Source organism: Octodon degus, unplaced genomic scaffold (assembly GCF_000260255.1).
Source record: "Octodon degus isolate 3935 unplaced genomic scaffold, OctDeg1.0 scaffold00050, whole genome shotgun sequence".
Classification (NCBI taxonomy): Eukaryota; Metazoa; Chordata; class Mammalia; order Rodentia; family Octodontidae; genus Octodon; species Octodon degus.
The window spans coordinates 10,460,631-10,484,240 of NW_004524626.1; the positions used below are offsets into that span (position 1 = coordinate 10,460,631).

The 23,610-nt window shown below is 55.8% G+C and overlaps 2 protein-coding genes and 1 long non-coding RNA gene across 5 annotated transcripts in view; 1 reads left to right on the plus strand and 2 right to left on the minus strand.

Moving 5' to 3' along the window:
- C3 (complement C3) overlaps nt 1-10,269 on the minus strand; it is a 27,288-nt gene extending 17,019 nt beyond the window's left edge. The window contains exons 1-19 of one of the 2 annotated variants that reach the window (XM_023717033.1): nt 10,142-10,269; nt 8,599-8,791; nt 7,884-8,046; nt 7,717-7,787; nt 6,520-6,614; nt 6,338-6,420; nt 6,171-6,261; nt 5,766-5,868; nt 5,564-5,690; nt 5,368-5,483; nt 5,133-5,279; nt 4,025-4,234; nt 3,683-3,889; nt 3,397-3,567; nt 2,773-2,902; nt 2,559-2,630; nt 2,219-2,419; nt 850-958; nt 557-642 (exon numbers count right to left, since the gene is read on the minus strand). In XM_023717033.1, the coding sequence (XP_023572801.1) occupies nt 557-642; nt 850-958; nt 2,219-2,419; nt 2,559-2,630; nt 2,773-2,902; nt 3,397-3,567; nt 3,683-3,889; nt 4,025-4,234; nt 5,133-5,279; nt 5,368-5,483; nt 5,564-5,690; nt 5,766-5,868; nt 6,171-6,261; nt 6,338-6,420; nt 6,520-6,614; nt 7,717-7,787; nt 7,884-8,046; nt 8,599-8,791; nt 10,142-10,218 (2,452 nt within the window). In that variant the 5' untranslated portion in view covers nt 10,219-10,269. The remainder of the gene's footprint in view (nt 1-556; nt 643-849; nt 959-2,218; nt 2,420-2,558; nt 2,631-2,772; nt 2,903-3,396; nt 3,568-3,682; nt 3,890-4,024; nt 4,235-5,132; nt 5,280-5,367; nt 5,484-5,563; nt 5,691-5,765; nt 5,869-6,170; nt 6,262-6,337; nt 6,421-6,519; nt 6,615-7,716; nt 7,788-7,883; nt 8,047-8,598; nt 8,792-10,141) is intronic. The other variant, XM_004632799.2, reaches the window with a different exon arrangement.
- A 5,589-nt stretch (nt 10,270-15,858) lies between these two features.
- On the minus strand, nt 15,859-22,560 carry Gpr108 (G protein-coupled receptor 108). Of its 2 annotated transcripts, none has more exons than XM_004632984.2 (18): nt 22,161-22,560; nt 21,286-21,405; nt 20,517-20,567; nt 20,343-20,425; nt 19,573-19,697; nt 19,421-19,467; nt 19,255-19,323; nt 19,073-19,177; nt 18,269-18,402; nt 18,095-18,170; nt 17,622-17,695; nt 17,430-17,547; nt 17,213-17,343; nt 17,060-17,103; nt 16,761-16,810; nt 16,592-16,675; nt 16,386-16,510; nt 15,859-16,188 (listed from the first exon to the last, which is right to left on the minus strand). In XM_004632984.2, the coding sequence occupies exons 1-18, from the start codon at nt 22,278-22,280 to the stop codon at nt 16,116-16,118; spliced, it is 1,629 nt and encodes a 542-aa protein (XP_004633041.1). In that variant the 5' UTR covers nt 22,281-22,560; the 3' UTR covers nt 15,859-16,115. The 2 variants fall into 2 exon arrangements, with proteins under 2 accessions (XP_004633041.1, XP_023572864.1); XM_023717096.1 differs by lacking the exon at nt 22,161-22,560 and adding an exon at nt 21,909-22,148.
- Nucleotides 16,117-21,145, plus strand: LOC111817160. Its single transcript, XR_002821417.1, has 2 exons — nt 16,117-16,205; nt 20,856-21,145. It is a non-coding gene; the product is annotated as an uncharacterized LOC111817160 (long non-coding RNA).
- Nucleotides 22,561-23,610: the final 1,050 nt, after the last annotated feature.

A 23,610-nucleotide genomic window follows, 5' to 3' on the forward strand; every position in this document is an offset into this window, starting at 1 on the left:
GAGAAGGAGAAAGAGAAGGAGGAGGAGAAGGAGAAGGAGGAGGATAAGAAGAGGAGGAGGAGGAGGAAGAGGAGGAGGAAGGAGAAGAGGAAGAAGAAAAAGAGGAAGAGGAAGAAGAAGGAGAATGAGAAGGAGAAGAGGAGGAGAGAAGAAGGAGGGGGAGGAGGAGGAAAAAGAGGAAGAGGAAGAGAAAGATAAAGGAATAGGATGAAGATGAAAAAGGAGAAAGAGAAGGAGGAGGAGGGGGAGGAGGAGGAGGAGGAGAAGGAGGAGGAGGAGAAGCCGCTGCCTACCTAACTACAGGTAATACTACTACAGTAATAATGCATCAGTGTAAATTTGGTGACTGTAAAAAATGGACACCTCTAAAGGGGAAACCTGATCTTGGGAGAGGATTTATATTTATATTTATAGTGCCAACTTTGGAGTCTCCCCTCAGAGTCCAGTGTCCACTGCCTCTTCAGTAACCAGGGCCCAAGCAGAAGGTCCCACAAAACAGCGGCCTGCTGAGTTTGGGTGGGCAAGGAAGTGCCGGGAAGTTGGTGTCTTCTCTCACCTTTCTTATCTGACAAGCTCACGGCCAGGATCTCCCACGTAGTGATGCTGTCTTTGAGAAAGATACTCATGGTCTTCGTGGAGATTCTGCATGGAGCAGAGGAGGGAGCATTAGGCATTCGGCAGCGAGAAGTCTGGGGTGTGCGCATGCCCTAGCCCAGCTCCTGACTCCCAGGCTGGGCCGTGAGCTCCGGCGTGATTGCTGAAGTCAGGAAGGGCCGGGCACATGCAAATGAAGTGGTAGTGACAGGTGGCCCAGAGCAGGGTGCAGGGTGGAGGGTACCCCAGCTCTACCCGTTTCTCTCTGGCTCCTTCAGCTCTTCGATAGTCCACAGCCAGCTCTCCGGAAACTCACTTCTGGAGATGATATCTTCCTCCGGCACAATATCCTCCTCCAAGTCACCTGAAAGAAGATAGATCTGAATTCAGGAAAGACCGGGTTCCCCAGCTACCCAGGAGGAATTCTCAGCTGGGGAAGATGATCGGGGCTGTGAGACGGTTTTTCATGAGTCCCAGGCACGCTTGCATTTCAGGACTCCTTCTTTTGTAATAATATTAAATATTCTATGCTACAAATGTGTTACAGTAGAGATGATTATAATCTAAGCTGGGGTTCTTAGAGATGAAAGCATTCACATGGGCTTCTGCAAAGATGAAGGAATCCATGCTTGCTTTATCTAATGATCCTGGACACCACCAGGGGGCTGAAAGTGTCTCTCGACTTGGTGGAGACCTCTGAAGATGTAGTGGACTTTAAAAACCAACTTGAAACTGGATGCAGTGATCAACCTGGACAGCACAGAGAAAGTCTATCCAAAAAAGAAAAGGTAAAATTTAAATAACTGAAAACCAGAATGGCATGATGGTGCCCACCTGTAATCCCAACTACTCTGAAGACTGAGGTAGATGAATCACAAACTCAAGCCCAGCCTGAGAAATTTACCAAAGACTTTGCCTCTAAGCAAAATTTACAAAAAGGACTAGGGATGTAGCCCAGCACCACAAAAGCCAGCAAACAAGTAAATTGGGCCCTGCTGGGCATGGTGGCACACGCCTGTCATCTCAACACTCCAGAGGCTGAGGCAAGAACGATCACAAGCTGAAGGCCAGCCTGAACTACATAGTGAGACCCTGTTTCTAATAATAATAATAATAATAGTTATAAGTAAAAAATAAACAGCCGTCAGAGGCTAAATAAACTTGGACCAGACTAAGGTTCAGTCCTTTCTAGCTCTCCTCAAATGCGGTGTGCAAACTTTGGTTTGACTCTGAATCTCTGTTACAAGCAAGTGGATGGAACTGCACGGATGCCTAAACACACGTGTTCTGGGGTAATCTGCGCAAGTGTCTCTGGGTAGTAATACTGAAGCTATTCTTTGTCTGAACCCCAAATGCCTAAGGAAACTACACGAGGCTGGGAAGATCCACATCCATCAGGCTGACCTCCCACTCCCCCGGCCGATCCGCCTCCTCGCGGGCCAGCCTTGTTCTAAATGGTGAGGCTCTGGGCAGTTCCGCCCCCTTACACAGCCCCGCCTCCGCACCAGCCCCGCCCCCTCGCAGGCCAGCCTTGTCCCTTAATGGTCCCGCTCCGGGAAGCTCCGCCCCCTCACATGGACACGCCCCGCCGACAGCCCCGCCCCGCCGGGTCCCCAGGACTCACTCCGGGCCAGGCCCAGGCTTTGGTCTCGCTGGTGCTCCTGGCGCAGGCGGGTGATGTAGGTGCAGCAGTCCAGGAAGGCCTTGACGCACGCCTTGCCCAGGGTCACGTAGCGAGCGCGGCGCTGGCAGGAAAACTGCATGGGGTTTTCGCGCATGCCGTCCTCGCAGCACTTGCGCAGCTCCTTGCTCTTGTACTGACCCGCTGTGGGACCAGAGCCCGCATCAGAGCCGGCCTGCCCGCAGCAGGAAGGGACGCGGGTCAGCGCCCCGTCGGGCTCCTGGGGGTCAGGCGGGGGCCGGCCGGGGCCAAGTGCATGCGGCTGCAGCGCGGAGGGGCCCACCTTTGTCCATCCTCCTCTCCATGAGCTGCACTGAGCGGCGGCGGCGCACTGCGGGCTTGGGGCACTCGGGATCTGAGGGGAAGGAGCAGAACTCCGTGGGTATAGCGCGCACCGCGACTGTGCGGGAGCCACGGGAGCCGCGCGGGTGGGCGCAGGGGGCTCCAACGGTGCCGCCCACTCCAGAGCTCCCGGCACCCCACCGTCCGCCCCTCACCTTCCCGCTGGGCAGTCTGCAGGCCTTTGCTGGTCTTGAAGGACAGCCCCGCGTCTGTGAAGACGCCCGCGTAGTCCTGCCCGCTGCCCGGTGTGCAGCCGATGTCCGCCTTCTCCACCACGTTCCAAATCTGCGGGCGGGCAGAGAGTGGGGATGGGGAGCCGCAGGACGGACAGGACCTGCGTGGGTACCATCCCGATCCCGACCCCAATCCCGCTGCAGCCCCCAGCCTGTGCCTGCCCAGCCCATCCTCAGCTGAGCCAGCCTCTGCCCACTCCTGCCCCAACCTCACAACCAACTCCATCTCACCCCGCACCCTATAACTGAGCCCACTGCGGCCTACTTCACCTCCATTCCTACAGACACTTCTGCCGGAGCCCTATATCCAATCCCTCACCATTTGCAACCTCATCCTCAGCTCTGTCTCTAGCCCCATTCCCACCTCTAGCTACACTGCTGACTGCACCCAGCCAACCGGAAGCATCCACATTTCCCACCTCTTCCTCTGTCCTCCTCTGGTTCTAGGCAGCCATCCCATTGCCCTCCCAACCCATGGCTGCTCCTCTAGCCCCACCCCTCCACCCTGCAGCCCTCTTACCCAACCTTAGCCGTACAGCTGCGTACCTTACTCTGAGTCAGTTTGTTCTTGTTCAGCACAAACACACCCTTGTCCACGGCCACCAGACCCACTCGGGCCCCCTGGTTGCCCTCTATCCTGAGCGTCATCTGCTGCCGGGGTAAATGGTTCTGCTGCTTGTCCTTTCCATCTTTCCCGGAGCCACCTTTGACGACCAGCTGCAGGGAGGCCGGACAGGCACGGAGAAGTCAGCCCGCAGGGTCACCAAGGACAGAGGAGGCCCAAGTGCCACGAAGGGAGAGAAGAAAGGGTTCTGAGGTGCAGGGAACTTACCGTGCCCACGCAGGAGTCCTTGACGTCCACCCACACAGAGTCAGCCACCACCTCCCGCTGGCCACTGGCACCGATGAGCGTGTAGTAAGCCACCAGGCGGAAGGAAGGGATCAGCTCCTTAGTGATGGCCAGAGGCAGCACCACCAGGGCTTGGCCGGGCTCTCGAGCCTGGCGGCCTGCCCTCAACAGCTTGCCCTTGTTCATGATCTGGGAGACAGGTTGGCAGAAGGATCACAGTGAGGAGGAGAAGGATGGCGGGGGTTGGGGAGGGGGAGAGCCGGGGTTGGGCGGGGATCCCAGGGGTGGTGGAGAGGCGGGGGAGGGGCTGGGGTAGCCACCGACCAGGTAGGTGTAGTAGCGGATCTTAGCTTCCTGGCTGGGGTCAGCACGCAGATGGAAGTTGACATTGACTGCATCGCCAGGCTTGAGCTCGGAGCGTGGCATGGAGAGATGCAGGTAGTTGTTGGAGTTGTGCATGGTGGTGTAGGGCAAGGCCTGCATGGTGTTGGTGGCCTGCCGGGCGTCCGGGATGCCCTCCTTCTTTGTACGAACCTGAGCATGGAAGAAAGGATGCGTGCTGGTGCCCCAAAGATGCCCGTGCTGAGCACTGAGCCCTGGGAATGTGTGAAAAAGGACTTTGCCTGTGGGATTAAATTAATGATCGTGTGATGCAGAGGTCATCCTGGATTATCTGGGTGGGTCTAAATGTCAGCATAAGAGCATGAAGGGAGGGAAAGGGCTGGGGAGATAGGTTGGTGGTCTAAGTGCCTGCCTGGCAAGCACAAGGACCAGGCTTTGATCCCCAGTACTGTGTGCCTTGCCAGCCCTGCACCAAGTCAGCCACCAAGACCAGTGGCGCATGCCTAGAATCCCAGTACCAGGAGGCTGAGACAGGAGGATCTCTATGAGTCCAAGCTGCACAGCAAGGCCCTATACCAAATAAATTAAATTTTTTTAATAAAGAAGGGAGGGGAAAAGGATGGGGAACATCAAAGGGAGGGAGAGGACAAGAGGAAGGGGGTGAAGAGGAGAAGGAAGAAAAGGAGAAGCGGGGGAGAAAAAAGACAAGATGCAGGAGGAGGAGAGAGAGAGGGAGATGGATCTGCAGATGATGCACTGCTGGCTCTGAAGTGGAGAAGGGACCATGAGCCAAGGGATGCAGGCCCCCCTAGAAACAATGGAGCCATCTGCAACCTCAGGATGCCCCTTTGAAGGCCTTGACTCACAGTGAGTAGCAGGAGGGTGTGCTCAGACGTGCAGGTGCACAGCCCCAGGTGTAGAAGTGGAAGAGCCCTGTGTGTCTATGCACGGGTCCTCTCAGGAGACAGGGACCCACACAGCACAGCCTTGCAACAGGACCCGCATGCGGATAGCAGGACACTTTAGCCCAAATGTCAGCACCCCACTGCACTGCGCCTTGGTGGCAGGCACCAGGGCTGAACACACGCACCGTGATGCTCAGGGGCCCTTTGCTGTTGGGCGTGTTGACGCTCAGCTTGGCCACACCATCGGCTTGGGTGAGAGACTGCACTTTGGAGTCCTGGGTCACCACAGGGACATGGGGAGCTGGAGAGCCGTCTGGGTTCGTCACTAACACCTGTTCATGTCAGGGAGGGGCAGGAGAGTGAGGCCAACTCAGAGACTCAGCTGGGGTACTGTAGGACCTCCCATCCCGTGAGCCTCACCATGACATCAAAGGGCATGGCTGGTTTGAAGTACTTGGGTGTCTTGGTGAAGTGGATCTTGTAGGGGGAGGTCACAATGGGGATCCCGCTGCGCTCTGCCTCCACCATGTCGCTGCCTGAGGGGAGGGACTGTGAGAGACTGGGGACCAGGCCTCCTTCCTTCCCCAACCCACCTGCAGGCCAGGCCAGGCCTCACCTGACTGTAGGATGACAGTGACAGACACATACAGGGACTTCCCCACCAGGGCTTCGGCGTTGGAGGGCTGCACCCCGTCCAGCAGCACCTGCCTGCTCAGCACTGCCTCCCCATTGCCATCCTCAATCTGGGGAGAAGATGTAGCTCAGACAGGGCTGTGTGCGGGGGGTGGGGGGTGGGGGGCAGGGGCTCTGTCAGTTACCACAACTCGGGTGAGGGACTGCGCCAGGGAGATCCTCTGGTCACCATCCTGGACCCCAAAGATGACAAAGGCTGTTCCGTCCACATTCTTCCCATATAAGAACCTGTGGGACACAGGGGCTTCAGGGTTCCCACTCCTGGAAGAAAGTCCTTCCCACCTGCCACCCACCGTGGCCAGGACCCAGAGGCCCTAGCTCCATCCCTGGCCACCCCCACTCATCACCTGGCCTCACCTAGTTCTTACCTGGCCCTCACCTGGCCTTCACCTGGCCCTCACCTGGCCTTCACCTGGCCCTCACCTGGCCTTTACCTGGCCCTCACCTGGCCTCACCTGGCCTTTACCTGGCCCTCACCTGGCCTTACCTGGCCTTCATCTGGCCCTTATTCATCCTCACCTGGCCCTCACCTGGCTATGATGTTGACCTCCAGGCCGTCCGGATTGTCAATGTAGTAGAATTTCTCTGTAGGTTCCACTACAACCTCGAAGCTGGGCAGCACTGGGGGAGAGGCCATGTCAGTAAGCAGTGTCACAGGGCTGGCAGCAGAGGCCCCGCACCCTGGCCCTGTGCTTACCATACTCCTTCACCTCGAACTCTGAGGAGAAGACCTGCTTGGGTGAGTGCTCGTAGAAGGCCCGGATCTTCCACTGCCCCATGCTGGGGGAGAGGGGCGAATGTGTGGCCAGGCCTTGGGGCCCCATGCACACCCCTACTTGGGATGGGAGAGCCTGGGCCCCTCTGGACAGCCAGACCTACTTGACCAGCTCCGGGATGTTCCAAGACAAGGGCAAGATGCCATGCTGGTTGTTGGAGGACAGGGTGTCCCGCTTGATGGCGATGCCTTCAGGAGTCTGTGTGGAGACAGAGGGATGTGGATGAGGCGGCCCTCTGGACACCAGGCATAGCCTCCTGCTCTCCTCAGGTTCCTTATTGCCCCTCCCCCGTTTCCTGGCATTGTGTCTACAGGGGCCGCCATGAAGAATGGGGACTCGAGTCAGGCAGCCTAGGTTCAGATCTACAGTGTGCCTCTCACAGGTGATGTGACCTCGGCCAAGTTACTTAACCTCTCCGTGCTCCATGTTCATGGCTAGACAAGAGGACACTAAGGGCTCCTACCTCACTGGCTTGGGACTTGGTTCATACGACCCATCGGTATCCAGGGTCTCTCTGTATGCTACTAGCTAGTAGCATTTACTACCCACTTTCCGCAGGACCCTGAGCATTTGATTAAAGCAAAGCCACACAGTGGCCGACATTTGACTTTGTGTGTGTGTGTGTGTGTGTGTGTGTGTGTGTGTAACTGGGAATTGAACTCAGGCCCTTGCGCTTGCCAGGGAAGCGCTTATTCCACTGAGCCATCTCCCCGGCCCCCAACATTTGACTTTTGACCTTCCAGAACAGCAAGGTCCTGCTTCACAGAACACAGGTGAGTTCATGAAACTCTGGTTTTCTGTTGGAATTTAAGGAGTTCTGTGGAGAATGTGGCCCTCCTGCCTCAGTCTCCCAGAGTTCTGGGCTGACAGGCGTGCAAGAGGCCTGAAGGGCTGGAGAAAGTGAGTAAGGAGGAGAAAGGGCAGAGGGGAAGCCAGGAGATCCAGCAAACAGGTTGTGAAGTGCTTTCTGAGAAGAGGGAAGCAGGATTTCCTCCCCACGAAGGTGCTCACTGGCGCCCTCTAGCGAGCTCGGGAGACACTATACAGAATTATTTTTATCTAACAGTAGCCCGAACTTCACCCGGGGAAAATGAGGCTCAGGGAGATGAAACGACACAAGGATCAATCTGAAAGCAGAATCCGTGCTCTCCTCTAGTCTCTGTCCACCCCCCACTGGGTTCTTTCTGCGTTTATGTGTGGATATCTCCGTCCTTGGGGGCCTCCTCCAGGCCTCTTGCCCTGCCTCTCCGTCTGTCCCCACGCTCTGCCCTCAAGCTTCCAGGCTCGGCAAGGCTGGTACCTCGATGGTGACAATGATGATCCGGCCCACGGGCAGCAGGTCGTTGTCCACGGTGAAGATCCTATAGAAGACTGCAAAGGGGTGGCAGTGGCCAGAAGACTGGGTGAACCCCAGCCCCCACGCTGCGGGGTCTCAGCCAGCCCGGCCCCCAGCCAGCCCGGCCTTACCCGTGGAGCCTGGAGTGTAGATGGTCTTGTCCGTCTGGATGAAAAGGTACCCGCTCTGCAGGCTGACCAGCACCACCTTCTCCAGCTGCGTGCCCCCAAAGGACGCCTGCACGATCACTAACTGGCGTGCTTTGTCCCATTTAAACTCCTTGCTGGCCGGGATCTACACAGGGGCCAGGGAGTCGTGGTCAGGGGTCTGCTCAAGGGCCACACGTGTTGGGGGAGGACAGGGCACCCCAGGAGGAGGAAGAGGGGTCAGAGGGCCACAGAGAAAGTGGGCTCTGAACTGAGAGGAGCTGAGAGCAGGAGGCCGCTCCAAAGGGAAGGGTTTTCTGGCAGGATAGAGGCTGAGAGGGGCGGGCTTGAAAAAGGGTGGCACCTTAGGAAGAGGAGGGGCTCGGAAGAAGTAGGTAATGGGAGAGGGGTGGGACTTATAAGGGATGGAGAGTCAGGGGTAGAGCTTAGAAGGGCTGGAGACTTGGAGGGGGTAGAGCTTAGAAGGGGTGGAGACTCTGGGGGAGGAGCTTAGAAGAGAGAACTCTAAGGGGAAGGGTCTTAGAAGAGGCAAACTTCCGAAAGGATTTTAGCAGGGTGCAGGCACTCAGTGCAGAGAAGTTGGGAAGCTTCTGGAGACTTCAATGAACAAGAGGGTTGGTGGGAAGGGTGAGGAGGACTCACAGGGGCAAGGTGCAAAGAGCTGCAGGTCTGTGCCCACCTTGATGGAGACAGTGCCCAAATATCCCGTGGCGCTGGTCAGCACGGTCTTCTCACTGGACAGCACATTCTTCTTGGCCGGGAAGTCGTGGATAGAGACTGTGACAGGGATGTCGCCTTGCGCGTCATGCGCCTCCAGCACTATGGTCTCCTTGTTCTCCAGCCGCAGGATGTTGGGGGTGATGATAGAGTACCTATCAGAGAGGGGCGGGGTGGGGGGCGGGGCACGGAGGTCAGCCCAGTGACAGAGACTCGGCGTCCTCCAGTCAGCGCCTGCCCCTGCCTACGCCTGTGTCCCCAGGACTTTGCCCAGTCCTGTGCTTGGAGGGCATCCAGTAACAGCCTAGGGCACTTGCCAGGCCAATGCCTAGATTTTCCCTCCTATCTGGCCATGGCCACCGCCATGTCCCGAAGGCAGGACAACAGCCACCACAACAGCCCCGCCCCAGCCAGCACACCTGTCCTGTGAAGACCTGTAGATTCCACCAACCCCCTCACCTCAAAACCACCAAACCATCAAGTCGGGGAGATAGCTCAATGGAATAAGCGCTGCCCTGGCAAGTGCAAAGGCCTGAGTTCAATCCTCGGTTCGGCAAACAAACAAACAAAACACACACACACACACACACACACACACACACATCAATTTCTCCAAGCTCACCATAGTCCAAACCCCAAATCCTAAACCATTGCATCGTTTAGTTTTGGTTTTTGAGGCAGGGTTTCTTTCTCTCTTTCTTTTTTCTTTTTCTTTTTCTTTTTTTTTTTTTTTTTTTTTTTTTTTGTGGAACTGGGGATTGAACTCAGGCCTTTGCACTTGCCAGGGAAGCACTTATTCCACTGAGCCATCTCCCCAGCCTGAGGCAGGGTTTCACCATGTAGTACAGGCTAGTCTTGAACTCACTTATAAACCCTGATTGGCCTCAAACTCACAGTGATCCTCCTGAGTGATCCTCCTGCCTCAGCCTCCCGAGTGCTGGGATCCTGGGGGTATAGCACCACACCAGCACATATTTAAACACTCCCTAACCTTCAGACATCCCAAACTACACACACCCAATCTTCATATACACATGAACTTTAAAACTCCAAATCCTAGGGCAAATGGTAGACCATCCCCAAAGCTAACCCTCTAATGCTCCAGTCTTATAAGGACAACCCAAATCCACACGTCCCTGACCCCACAGGGACCCAAAATGTCCATGTCCACCTCCCCTAGATACTTTAATCCCTTGCTGGATGGATACTGAAATCCATGAGCCTCCAAACTGCAAACTCCCAAATCTTGCAAATCTAAGCATCCAAATTATCCCAACCACACAATCTCACAATAAATCTGCAGACCCTCATTCCACAATCATGGGAACCCCAATCCCACAACACCGGGGTTCCACCAGCACACAGCTCATCAGCAGCCCAAGCCACAGCAGCCCAGATTTCATTAACATCCAGCCCAATGGCCCTGCTCATCCAGGTGGCCCCTGAATGCCACAAGGACCTGTGTCAACAAGTGCCTGCTCCCCCCACAGAAGCTGACTACTCACATGGGGTCCCCCAGAGCCAGGGGGAGGCTGGCCAGCAGCAGCAGCAGCACCAGGCTGGGACCTGAGGCAGGTCCCATGGTGCAGGAGAGTGGATGGAGGAAGGAGAAGACAGGAAGAGTATACCGGGGCTGCTAAAGCTGGCTGCCTTTTATCCGGCTCTGTACGCACCCCCCCCCCAGCCCTCCCTTCTCCCCGCAGCCTCCTCCCTCTCTGGGTCTGCCCCAGATTTCTCAATACTGTTTCCTAAGTTTTCAAGCCCTGCAGCCAACACTTTGCTGCGAGGCGAGCAGCCCAGGGCGCATTCCCCCCGCCCCCCCAGTTCAGGGTGCCTGCCTCCCACCCGGCTCCTCAGGGTCAGGGCTGGCTGGTGAGAGGGCAGCTCCCCTGCATCCTGGAGGAGCCCTGTAGTACAGAGAGCTTTCTTTGCCAGAGACCCCCTTGGGGCCATGTATTGAAATTTATTTATTTTGGCAGTCCTTAAGGTTGAAGCCAGGGCCTAAGCACTGAGCTACGTCGCCAGCCTCACTCCCTTCCATTTGTTAAAAAATTAAATTTTGTGACAGTGTCTTGCTAAGTCACCAAGTTGCCCAGCCTGGGATGGATCTCATGAGCTTTCTGCCTCAGCCTCTTTCTAACACCTGGAACTGGGTTACAGCTGTTTGATTTTTTATTTTATTTTATGTTTTTAACTTTTAGGAGCAGGTGGTCTTGCTCTGCTGCCCAGGTTGGCCCCAAACTCCTGGGCTCAGTCAATCTTCCTGACTCAACCACTTGAGTAGCTGGGCCTATATGTGTATGCCACTGCACCTGTCTCATTAATTTATTAAGCACATTTTTTCTCCACCTGATGCTGGGAGCTAGAACTGTACTTCCAGAGGCCTCCCTGCTGAGAGGAGGAGCAGGTGGGCGGGCCAACCTGGCACAGGCATTCCCAGTCTCCCTAAATGTCCACCGCAGTGGAGAAGACAAAATCTGCATCTGGAGGGATCAGAGAAGACTTTGTGGAGGAAGGGGCATTTCATCGGGGGCTTTCAAGTATGTATAGGAGTTCACTATCCAGGTATCCTTGTTTGCCAGGGAAAGGGGAGCCTGAAGCTTCTTTCACCTACCCTGGTCAGGATGCTTGGGTTAAAAAGTCATCCACGAGGAGAACCTCACTTCTAGTTTGTGTACCTGTCTTACATCCACATCCTCTTGGGCTACTGTCGCTGTAAGCTGTACTATTTAAGTTGTGCATGTGCAGGTGCAAATGGTTCTAGAGGAGGAGGTCACCTTCTCCATCCCCCTGCTGCCTGGGCACAGGTTTTCCTGGCAGGTGCTAATACACTGCACATATTGATCTTTCTGGCTTCCCTGTCTGCACCTTGTTTTGCCCTGAGGAGTAATTCCCTTAGAGACCATTCCTACCCCTGCCCAGAGTATTCCTCATTCTCGCCTGCACCCACCTCCTGCTGCACGGTGCAGGGGAACCAAACCCTGCCTGGGGGACCCCAGCCTCCAGAACCATCTGTAGCCTGCTTGTTTCCCTCATCTGACACCTAAGAGCTGCGGTCTTCAGTGGAGCTGCTGATAGCCACCCTGGGCCTTGGTTTCCCCCTGCAAAACGGGCTGCGATCAATCGTAATCAAGGGCTCTCGAGTGATTTCCACGCTCACCAGCTTGCAGGTTTATTGTCATTTTCCCCTGTGGCCTCCGGCAGAATTTAGGATTTTTGTTGTCAAGTTGTTACCAACCTCAGAAGTAAAAACCTCGGTGTTGATTTCTTTGGCTTCTCTTTGATGCTTAGCGGAAGGTTGGCACTGGGAACAGGGTGGAGGGTGGGGTGCAAGATCCCTATCCCTGGAGCAGTGATTGCTGACCCATCACTGAAGGGGTTAATGGGAATTTGCAACTGATTTCCTGTAAACCACACTGTTTTCCTGGCCCTGCCAGGGGAGGAGGGAGGCCCCAGAACAAACCTGGCTCCTGCCTGCTCTGATTGCAACACCCTGGGAGAGGAGGAGGAGGAGGAGAAGGAAAAAGCATTTGCTTATTTGCACAACTAAAACTGAGGTTCAGCTTTTGAAATTGAATCCCCCAGCCACCCCCCAAGACTTCCTCTATTTCTTCCTTCATCCCTTGCCCCAAGATACCCACTTCCTACTTTCATCAAGGCCCTAGCTCCAGGCTTTGGTGTTTGCCGTAATTCTAGCCCTGGCTTCTGTCTTGTTACAAGCTTGGCCTCTTCCTCTCTGGACACTTGGGTAAGTCACCTGCACATTCTATGCAAACCCAGGCAACGGCAAGGGTGGCTCTAGTTTATCCTTCTTTGTTGCAGAGTAGTACTCCATTGCATACCAGTGCCACACTTTTGATCTTTTGTTTGGTTTTTGTCTTGTGTGTGTTAAAACAGGGTCTTGCTGTGTAGTCCAGGCTAGCCTTGAACTCACTATGTAGCCATGGCTGGCCCCAAACTTGGAGCAAACTTGTGACACTATTCAGTGTGAGGGTTGATGCTGGTCATGTTCACAGTGCTGGAAAGGGTCCACATAGCTAGAAAGGGTCCACATCCCATCATGGCTTTCGGAAGACAGCAAAGGAGAAGGAACAAGAGATACCGAGGACTGGAGCAGGGGGAGGAGGCGAGAAGCGGGAATTCCCTCAGTCCTGATTTTCCCCTAGTGGACAAGATAAGCCAGCGGAGGGGGAGCTCGGACTTGTGGGGGGAATTTCCACTTAACCAGACCCACCCAGGCCTGCATTCCAGCTCCAGGGCAGAGAGAGGGCAAGACCTCCTGATGCTACACGGGAGAAAGACAGTGCTAAAAAGGCACAGCTGGGCGGGCAGCGCAGGCCTGGCATCCGGGTACTCTCGGGACTGGAGGATCGCAAGTTCTAGTTCAGCCTGGGCCACTTGGTGAGGGCCTGCTTCAAAATAAAGCAGAAAAAGGAGAGGCTGGGGAAATAGCTCAGTACAAAGGCCCTGCTGGGTTCAAGCTCCTGTAGCAAACAAAAGACAACAGGGGCAGGGGAGATAGCTCGGTGGTCTAAGCTCCTGCCTGGCAACGGCAGGACCCAGGTTCGATCCCCAACACCACACGCCGTGTTGGCCTCACGCTAAGCCAACCGCTGAAATCGGGTGTGGTGGCGCACGCCTGTAATCCCAGCACTGGGGAGGCTGAGCAGGAGGATCACTATGAGTCCGAGCTGTGGAGTAAGACCCTGTAGCAAAGAAAGAGAAGAAGGAAGGAAGGAAGGAAGGAAGGAAGGAAGGAAGGAAGGAAGGAAGGAAGGAAGGAAGGAAGGAAGAGCGAGCACACACTTGCAGCGCATGCGCTTACCTCCTTGTATGGAGCCGGCACATTACATAACACATCTTAATTCCTCTGTCTCACCCCCTTTCCTTCCTTTCGCTTCTCCTCCCTCTGCTCCTGATGTTTCCTCTCTGAGAAAGGTCTCTCTCCTTATTTGCTATTACTTATCTTTTATTTTGCTCTTTATCATTTCAGCTTCTCATTTTAAAACAACGGTGCAGCATTTGAGCTTGTGTGTTGGGTTGTTCCACTTAACATTATGGCCTCAAGGAGCATCCGTTTTCCTACAAATGGCTTAAGTTTATCCTTCTTCATGGCAGAGTAGTACTCCCTTGTGTGAGAGACTGCTTTCTTTATCCAGGCATCTGCCAATGGACATATAGGCCAACTTAGAGATCTTAGCATTTCCCTCAAAGTACCCAAAGTGTACCTTGTGATTTACTGGAAACTCAATTTTAACTAGAAATCCTGTGTTTTGTCTGGCACCCCTAACTGGAAACCACGACAAGAGGCAGGAATGATCTCAGGGTAGATTTCTAGAACCCTGACCCTGCACTGCCCGGATTTGGTCACCTCCTGAAATACTCTGTTCTCTCCTCAACAAAGGTGCGTCCGGGCCTGCTAGGTGCAGGGAGCCCTGCCGCCTGTTCCTTGCAGTTCTGGGACAGAGTGGATGCCACTACTGTGCTTTCCTGGAATTTCCCTCCAAGACAGTCGCCTGGTCCACTCCATTACTCATTAACTCCTGGGTGGCCTTGACCCGGCCAAATGGCTCAGCTGCACATGACCGTGGGCTCTGCTACCACTTGCTCATGCGCAGTCGTGGGCACTGGGGACCCCGGCTCTCAGAGGACACAGGGGTTTGGACTGCAGATACGTAGGGTGCCCTGAGCCACCCCGGTCCCATGTCTCAGCCTCCAGTTCTTCTCCAAACTGCAGATCCACAGCCTAGAAGCCCCTTTCTGGTTTGCAGTGAGGATCCAGCCATGCTAGGCAAACAGAACACGTGTCTGCTCACCCTGCACACACTGACCGCTTTGCTTTTGTAATTCTTGGGACACCTGCTGTTTCTCACCCTCCGCCTAACTCTGGTGATGGACGGCCGCCCACCTCAAGTCCTCCTGTCTTGTCCCTGGACCCAGACGCTAGCCAAGCCCCTGCCTGGAATCTTTCTCCCAATACCGCCTTCCTCCTGCCTCCTCCACCCCTTCCCAGCTACTCAGGAATTTCCAAGGTCCTCCGTTTAGTCTCATCCTCATGCCCATCTTGCATCTCGCACCACCTTTCACTGTGGCAGCCTTGGGGTCAGGGTGTGCACGACTGTGGGGGTGGGGAGCCCACGTACCTGAGGGAGGCCGAGCTCCTCAGGCTGTGTCTCTCCTCCCTCTTGATTCGGCCGTGGCATGGGCCCTGGCAGACAACCCCAAACGTGTCTGCCTTAAGGCTCCTTGTGCCTCCAGGATGTCTGAGCTATGCCAGGCTTCCGCCTCACAGCCCACAGGGCGCCCCCACTTCCTTCTGCATCTGGCTGGGCAAGGCCTGTGGGCCCCAGATGGGTCTGCTTTGTTCACTGAGCACTTACACTGCAGCCCTCCCCCTGCCCCGTGCCCGAGCCCCTTCCAAGGACTGTTTTAGGAAGGGCTCCTGGGTGCCCGGGGGGCAAGAGGAATCTCCAGCACCCATCCCTACTGGTGGACACCCCAATCTCTTGTCACACCTCAGTCACGGGGATGACTCAACCGAACATAGAAGGCCCAATATGACATGCCAGGAACAGAGGCTGAGCCACACAGTCATGGGCAGCAAGGGAGGAGAGGTGTGCTCACAGGGACTCTAATGGAGGGGCAATGCACAAGCGCTTAGCGCCTGGCTCCGAGCCCAGCCTGCCAGCCCACAAGCTGGGTGACTGGGCAAGTTAGGTAGCGGCCCCACTGTTGGCTGCGCTCTGCATCCCAGCCACCTGTGGGTCTTTGTGTTGCAATTTTTTTTCTTGTTACCAAAGCCCTCTGCTGTGAGCCACACCGCTAGTCCTATTTTATTATTATTTTACCTCAAGACGGGCCTTGCTAAATCACTAAGCTGCCCCAGCTAGGCTCAAATTTCCAGCCTCCTCACAGGGCCGGGAAGACAGGTGTGCTGCCCCCTCGGGGTGAAGTATCCCTTCCAATCCCTCCACCTTCGCTGAGCTTCCGGGCTGGTCAGGGCCCTGCGCAGACTCCGTCACAGGAGGACTCAGGGACAGCACTGCCTGGGTCACCACTCATCCCTTTATCGGCAGAGCACCTGGCAGGTACTAGCTGCTCAATGGGTATTTAATGAATGTTTAGCTAGTGGCTGCTGTACCCCACCCGCGAATACCAATTTCTAATCTGTAAACACAACTTCTACCTTGGACCTCAACTCCAGAAAGACAAGAAACTCTAATAATAAAAACAGACTGATCATTATTGTACAGCGGGAAGTGCAGGGTGGCCCCGCAGCCAGAACAGGGCAGCCCAGGGTCTGGGGCCTGGGGGGGGGGGCAGGGCGAGGCATCTGTCTTCACTGGGCTCCTCCTGGGGAGGTGGATGCCTGGAGCTGGCCCTGCCACCTCCCCACACCGGCTCTGAGCTGGTGGGTGAGGCAGGAGGCTGGGTAGGAAGAGGACGGCTGGAAATGGCTGGCCCCAGCAATGGCGGTGGTCACACCTTCTCCTGTCCGCTCACTGTTCTGTTGACTTTGGAGAGGCCTTCCCGGAACCCCGAGTCCGTCATCCTTTGGGCAGACACCAGGTGAGCAGGCAATGTGAGAGCGAAGGCCAGCAGCCCACTCCACCTCTGTGGCGGCCTGGCTCTGCCCACAGCGCACCCTCAGCCACCGGGACTGGCCTCAGCTCCTCCAGAGGCCAACTCCCACCAGCCGGCTCAGCCCCGCGCCTCAGCTGGAGGGGCTCTGCCTGGACCAGGCCTTACACTTGCTCTATCTGGATGTCCTCCTCGTCCTCCTGGGGCAGCTGCAGGTACGGGTTGTCTCTGGTAGGCTGGAACTTGTAGCCGGTGAGCACAAAGAAGGCCAGCGTGGAGCCCTCCACTAAGAGCTGTGGGACACAGGCATGGGGCGGGCCGTCAAGTGTTAGGGAGCCCCCACTCCCAGTGGCCAGCCTGTCCACACCCCTCACCTGGTACAGCCACTGCCACTGGAAGGGCACAGCCACCCGCAGCAGAATGGCAATGATACGCGTGAAGTAGACATAGCAGATGACCTGTGGGACGGAAAGAAAGGACATGGACGGGCGGGGGACACCTGGGGTGGGTGGTGCCGTGGGCCAACGGGGTGGGGGTACCTACCATGACATAGTAGTGTCGGAACAGCTTCAGCTTGGCCAGGTTCACTGTCACTGAGGAGGGGTGCAGGGAGGGGGCAAGAGTCACCCAGGAGGGAAAGAGGAATAGGGTGGACACAGCAGACTGTCCCAGGGTCAGACAGTCTGAGGGAAGGTGAAACGGCGGTGAAAGGAGAAGACTGAAGCCTTCGGGCTGGAGGTGGTGTCCTCAGGGAAGGAGGCCAAGGGGTGGGAGGGGTCAGGAGGTGCAGGGAGCAGCAGTGGGGAGGGTGTGGGAAGGGGGCTGGTGCAGAGCAGCCTCACCCTTCCCATCTGTGCCAGATCCGTCCTGGAGATGCCGGATGGACCTGGGACAGGCAGGGCACACACAGCATGGTCAGCTTGGAGGACTCTGCCCCAGTGCTCACGGGAGGGGCCGCGGTATGGGCGTGGTCTCGGCCGTGGGCGGGGCCTTACCAGACCACTGGGAAGAGGATGGCACCACAGCATATGAGGTCTACCAGGAACAGGATCTCCTTCCAAAGCCCATAGTCGCTGGCACCCTTTTCTCGGGACTCCATGACGATGTAGGCCACGTTGGCCAGGACCTGGGCAGCAGGGCGGCGGGTGCATGGGTGCCAACTGAACTGTACCCACCCCTCCCCACCTTACTCGGGGACCTCCTCACACGCACCTGCAGGGGAATCACAATCCCGAAAATCTTCTTCTCCTTGTCGGAGAGGACGTACTTGATGAAGGCCCAGCCAGAGCCAATCAGGGCAATGGTGATGAAGAGGAGCGCGCCCTTCAGCCTGGAGCACCAGGGGGTCCAGTGAGGAGGTGGGAGCCCAGCCTTTCCCACCCACTCGGCAGAGGGGACACTCACAGGTGCGTGATGTAGTGCATGACAGCAAGGCCCTCGATGGGGTGGCCCTGACTGTTGATGAAGTAGTAGTTGATCTGGAGATGGACGGAGGGGCACAGTCAGGCGAGCGGAAGGTGGGCACGTAGAGGCGGGGCTTAGGAACAGGGGCCATGGGCAGGAGGGTGGCCCGGCAGCCCAATGCGCTGAGGGTTTCAAGCAGGGCGTAGGGTGGGACCAGAAATGGTCACAGCCACAGCAGTGCAGGGGTAGGCACAGCTGGGTGGGCAGGGCAGCTAGGTCACCACTGGGCCAGCAGGCAGACAGCCTGGAGGGCAGTGCTGAGTGGGACAGAGGGACTGGTAGATGGATGAAACTCACGGAGGACCAACTGTGCAGGGGACACAGGGACTCCCAATCCAGGCTACAGGGAGGGGTGGCCTACCCGGTGCAGTGCTCCCAGCCTACCCTCCCGCTGCCCAGCCCATGGCGCTCACACTGTGGAAGAGGAGCGAGATGCTCTTGGTGAATGCCAGGGCCGCCATGAGCCAGTGGATCTTGAAGACATTGTACCTGAGAGAGGTGGGGGACACAGGTGGGATGAAGTGCAGAAGTTCAGCCACAGGCAGGGAGAGAAGGTGCCAGGCAGAGGCAAGCAGCAAGCGCATTACGTGTTCCTGCAGAGCACGTTCACCCAGAAGATGCCAGCGGCCAGGAAGCAGGCAGACATGATCAGGTAGAGCTTGAAGAGCGGAATTTCCTCGGCAGACAGGAAGCCCTCGGGGTTCTTCTCCCGGATCATCACCTGGGGGAGGGCAGCAGTCGTGTCACCCCGGTCTGTGCAGAGCTGTGAGCTCCAGCCTTGCACTCTCCCACCTTCTAGCTGGTGGCTCACCCTCAAGCCCACTTGTCCCACTTTTCAGATAGGTGTACACTGGGAGACCCTCAACATCTATAGGGGGTCGCTCCGGGGCAGACACCAAAACAGGACATTCTCGTGGCCTTTACGTCAAAAGACAAAGTATTCTCTCAGAACCTGTGCACATCTTCCTGCTGATTTCAAATCACCTCTAGATTAGGTGGACGGCCTGAGGCAGGAAGGCCACAAATTGGACCTAACCTGGGCGATTTAGTGAGATCTAGTCTCCAAGTTAAGAAAAGCAAAAAATTCTGAGGATGTGCAAAGGGTCTAGGTTCCATCCCCAGGATATTAAAAAAGAGACAGAATGACTGACTGCTACAACGTAAAGGCCAAGAAAACTGTTGTAACTTCCTGCTTATAGAATGCAAATAACAAGCCCAGACCTGTTTGATACCAACATAATTTATGTGTGTGAATACTTGGAATCCTGATGATACAGACAGCAGCTGGTCCTGGTTTGCACTGCCCATCAGGGACCCTGGGTGGGCCCCGAGAGGCTAAGCCTGGCCCAGCAGGAGCAAGCACCTGAGCCCGAACCCCTTGGTTCACTCACCGTGAGGTCGAAGGGGTGTTCTTGGTCGGGCTTCAGGTTATGGCAGTTGTGGAAGTTAAGGCTGTACTGGCCCTCCTCAGCCCTGGAGCCAATCACCATGTGGAACTGGGCAGGGGAGACGAGTCTCAGCCTGGGACCAACAGTTCTAGTAGAGGAAGTGGGGCTATGGGTGCTGCACTCACGCTGAAGTTGTAGGAGTCATTGACATGGCCCAGGTCCAACACCAGGTCCTTGTTCTTCTCAAGGGGACCCTAAGGGGACAGAGCCCTTACATCAGCTGGCCCTAGGCTTGGGAGCCCGAACATGCTCGGGGTACACCCTTCTCCTGCCCATCCTAGTTCCCTGAACCTGAGACCCGGCAGGTTTAGCCATGGCTTTAGCAGCTGTGGAGTTTCCTGTGGGAGACAGGAAAGTGATTTTAAGAGGTTGAAGGCTGACAAAAAAAACCCGCGATACACGGGCATGCCTGATGATCCTCCCCTCCTGCACTCTAGACTCACCGCTGTCCATCTCGGGAGTGACCGCGGGCGCCGCCTGTGGGAGGCCAGGTCTAGCAGGCACACTGGAGAGGAGCCCAGGGGAGATGCACAGCTTCTCCTGTGCCCCATATTTCCGCACCTGGACCCTGAGGTAAGGAACAGTTCGAGAAAACAGTGCGCCTGCAGGGAGGGCCCGTTGCGACACCAGGCGGCCTGCATCTGAATCCCGGTTTTGGGGGCTTTGTTTTGGCAGCTGAACAACAGGGATAACCAGAGTACAAAGAAATGAGCTCCCATGCATTAAAGTTTTCAGGACACCATATGGAGCTCAGGAGAGTATGAATGATCATCAGTAACCCACATACCAACCTTCTATATCCGGGTCCTCTGCTGAGAGACCCCCTCCTACATTCGGTGAGTACCCTCCCCTTTTCCTCCTCCCAGCATGCAGAAGGCTTGAAGATGACATTAAAATATGAGTGGCTTTCTCTCAGGGGGTGCTTTTCAGCTGGCTTTTCCTGCCTAACAGATAGCCCAGGGACAGGTAGGTATGCATCACATCCCAGAAGATGGACATAGATTAGTTTTGTTTTTTGCTAGTGCAGCTGACTGAGGGGAAAGCCTTGCACTGAGTTACATCCTAGTCCTTTTTTAAAAATCTTTTATTTTAAGCCAAGGTCTTGCTAAGTCACTGGGCTTGAACTTGGAAACCTCCTGCCTCTGCCTCTCGGCGTGCTGGGGTGACTGATGCGCACCACCGTGTCCTTAGCCAGCTCCCAACCCCAACTCACTGCAGATCCTTGGTGTTGATGAGGAACAAGACCAGGAAGTTGCTAGTGTTTCTTCGGAGTGGGCATTCGTGGGACTCCTGGGCCTGGGAGTGGATAGTGGGAAAATGGGTTGTGGCAGTCCCAGCCCGCCCAGACAACCCCACCCCCAAGGCGCTCCCTTACTCCCCCACTCACTGAGTAGGATCGGACGCTGCCAGATCGCACACGGCTGAGACTGAACCCCACCTGGTGGGCAGGAAGAAGGGAGGGCATAAGGGACCGCAGAAAGGGCCACTAGGCTGCCCCTCTCGTGGCAACAAAAATCTGGCCTTGCATGTATTGAGCAGCTACCACATGCCCCTCACACCTTCTTTGAATTTTTCAACAGCCAGCCTCCCTGCCCTCCTCTTCCTTTATCTTCAGCCACCCAACCAGACTCAAGGTGGACCCCACTTCCACACAGAGGGAGACCTTTGTTAGCTCACCCTCCTTTCCCCAACTTAAAATCTGATGTCTTTCTGCTTTGGGCTCCAGAATTCAACACACCAAACCTGAACCCAGGCCCTGCCATTTCCAGCCTGTAGAATCCTCAGAAAGCCATTCCCTGCCTGGGGCCACGCCTGGAAAACTGCATTTGGCGAAGAATTTCCACAGGCTCCCCAAGAGGCCGCAGTGGGAGAATGGAACCAGGGAGTCTGCTAGGCACATTGCCTGGTCTGCGGCAATCAGTAAATACTGGTTGTTCACTTTGGCTTCGGGAACTGGGGCTGTCTTGTTTATCGGTAGCCTTCCCGCAAATATTAAGAACAGCATTGTTCACTTGAGACATTTTATTCCTGAATTATGGAGGAGGAAACCGAGGCTCAGTGAAGCTGAGACTTGCCCTAGGCTGGGAACCTAGAACAGGGGCGGATGCAGGCTGTGAAACTCAGGAGTCCAGCCCCAGCCTTCCTGAGACCCTCACCAACGGCGACTTCTCTTCTGTCAACTGGGGGTTCAGACGTAAGACGCTCAACTCCACTTCCAGGGAACCGTTGGTGTAGAAGCCAAAGCTGTTGAGCTGGATGTCTGCTCGCCTCTCCCCCTGCCGGAGACAGAGGAGAAGCAGCTCAGATGGTTTACACCAGCCCAGCCCCAGGGCTCTGAACGAGGTCCCCCCAGCAGTCTCCTGGGGTCCCTTTGATTAGGGCACACGGTGACCAGAAAGGGTGACAAGGCCTCTTGGAGGCTCTGTCGCCAGAACAGTGCCAGGCAGGGACAGGGGTAGCCCTGCAGCTTCCCATCATGGTTTTGAGTTCAGCAAGCGAAACTTTGGGACAACCAGAAGCCTCTGACTCGGTGAATACCACCCTGAGAGCAGTAACGCCTCTCGATGGCCAGTCCTTCCACGCCCGGAAAACTTTCAGATTCCACTGTGCCCCCAAGGTCCCAAGATTTCCACTTGGACCTCCAAGATCAGGGAATGTTCAGCAGATTTCCCTCTTGAGAAACCTCCAGAGTCCCTCTTGAATGGCGCCAAGGACGCGTGGCATTCCCAAAGAGATCCCAAGAGTTTGAAAGGCCGAAAGGCCTAAGGGTCAGGAGTACCGGGTCCCCAGAGATGGAGCCCCGCCCCCGACGGTACTGCGTGACTCCAGTGCGAACCGCCAGACGCCTCGAACGAGGGGACAGAAGGGGATGCTGGGGCAGACCATTCCTGGTCTGGACGCGGGGGGCGTCAGACCGCTCCATGACGCGGAAGGAGCGGGGGGTGGGAGATGGGCCAGACCACTCCTCGCCGGGGGCTTCTCCCGGACAAAGTTACGCCCCCTGCCCCGGACCACCGCCCGCAAACCTCACCGTCAGCGCCAGCCGGTGAATACGCCCCGAACAGCTGCCCACGAACAGCAGTAGAAGCAACCGCTGCCCCCACTCTGCGGGGCTCCAGCAGCCAAGCCCCCTCCTCTCGCTCTCTGCCATTTCTAGAGCGGCCGCCTCCCTTGACACCGCCTCTGACGCTACTAAGCCCGCCTACTTGTGAGCCAATCGCCACACGGAAAGCCCAGCTCTACGGCGGGTCCACCCAGATAAGCCAATCACCGAACAGATCTTCGCAAACCTTCCCTTTATAACACTAGATAGACAGAAATAGTTCCGAATGGAAGTACAGAGACTGCTTAGTCCCACTTCCATTCACACCAATCACTAGAAATATTGTCCCGGATGTAATTTGATAAACAGTCCAGCTAACCAATGATCATGAATCTGATATCGTCCTGAAAAATTTCCTCTCCCGGCTCTTAACAGACCAAAACTACATTACCCAGAATTCAGCGGGAGCAGACATGCTCAACGAGGCATAAAATGAACTACATTTCCCAGTATCCCTAAAAAAGGACTTCCTCTTCTTACCCAGGAGACGCGGCTTTCAGCCAGACCTCTGGCTTTTTTGGTAAACACACGCATCTGTCTAGGCTTGTCCCTTTCTGCTAATTTTCCTAGTCCACAGAGAGGCCTAACCCTGGCTCCAGGTTAAATCTTGACCCCAGGGTGACTTATGACCCCAAATTGAGTCACAACCTTAACTAAAGCCACTGTCCTTAAGTGAGGCAGCTGGAGGCTTCCCCAAACCCCAAATTTAAACCCTTTCTTCTGCTCAGTCCCTGCATAAACCTGAAAACCAGACACCCTCGTACATACTGAGCCCTCGTTTCTGGCTGAGACCTCACTCTGGATTAGGCCTGACCACTGATTCCTCACTGGTTTGCTGGCCCTTCTCCTAAGCCTCTGGCCGCATCCTTAAGTGTGATGCTAACCTGGGCTGAACCCCAAATGCAGTTTAAGTCTCTGACCAGAACTGAGCCCCGAATTTTGCTGGCCTGGACCCCAATTCAAATGGAGCTACTGAACCCCACTTTGTAACCAGAGGCTTTCCAACCTAGATGCCGCCAGCAGGTGGGGCAGTTCTCTTGTGGGCGCCCAGGCTTCGGTCTGCGGAGGGGATCTAGGGACTCAGACTCAATCGCACCCCCAGCAGGGCGCCTTGGCCTTTGTAACCGCCAAAGGCAGGGGAGCCACAGACCTATTTCCTCTTTTGTCAGAGCCTAAAGGCAAGGGGATTTACGAGGTGCGAACAGATTTTTATAGGAGAGGACAGACTTCTAAACCCATAGCTCCCCAAAATCAAGGGAGGGGCTGCCGGGATCCCAAAGCTAGTGCTGATCTTTACATTTGATTGTTCCTTAATGAGCAAAACTTGAAAGTGTCGGCATAAACATGAACTGAACAGGGAAGGACCTGGGACTGGCGC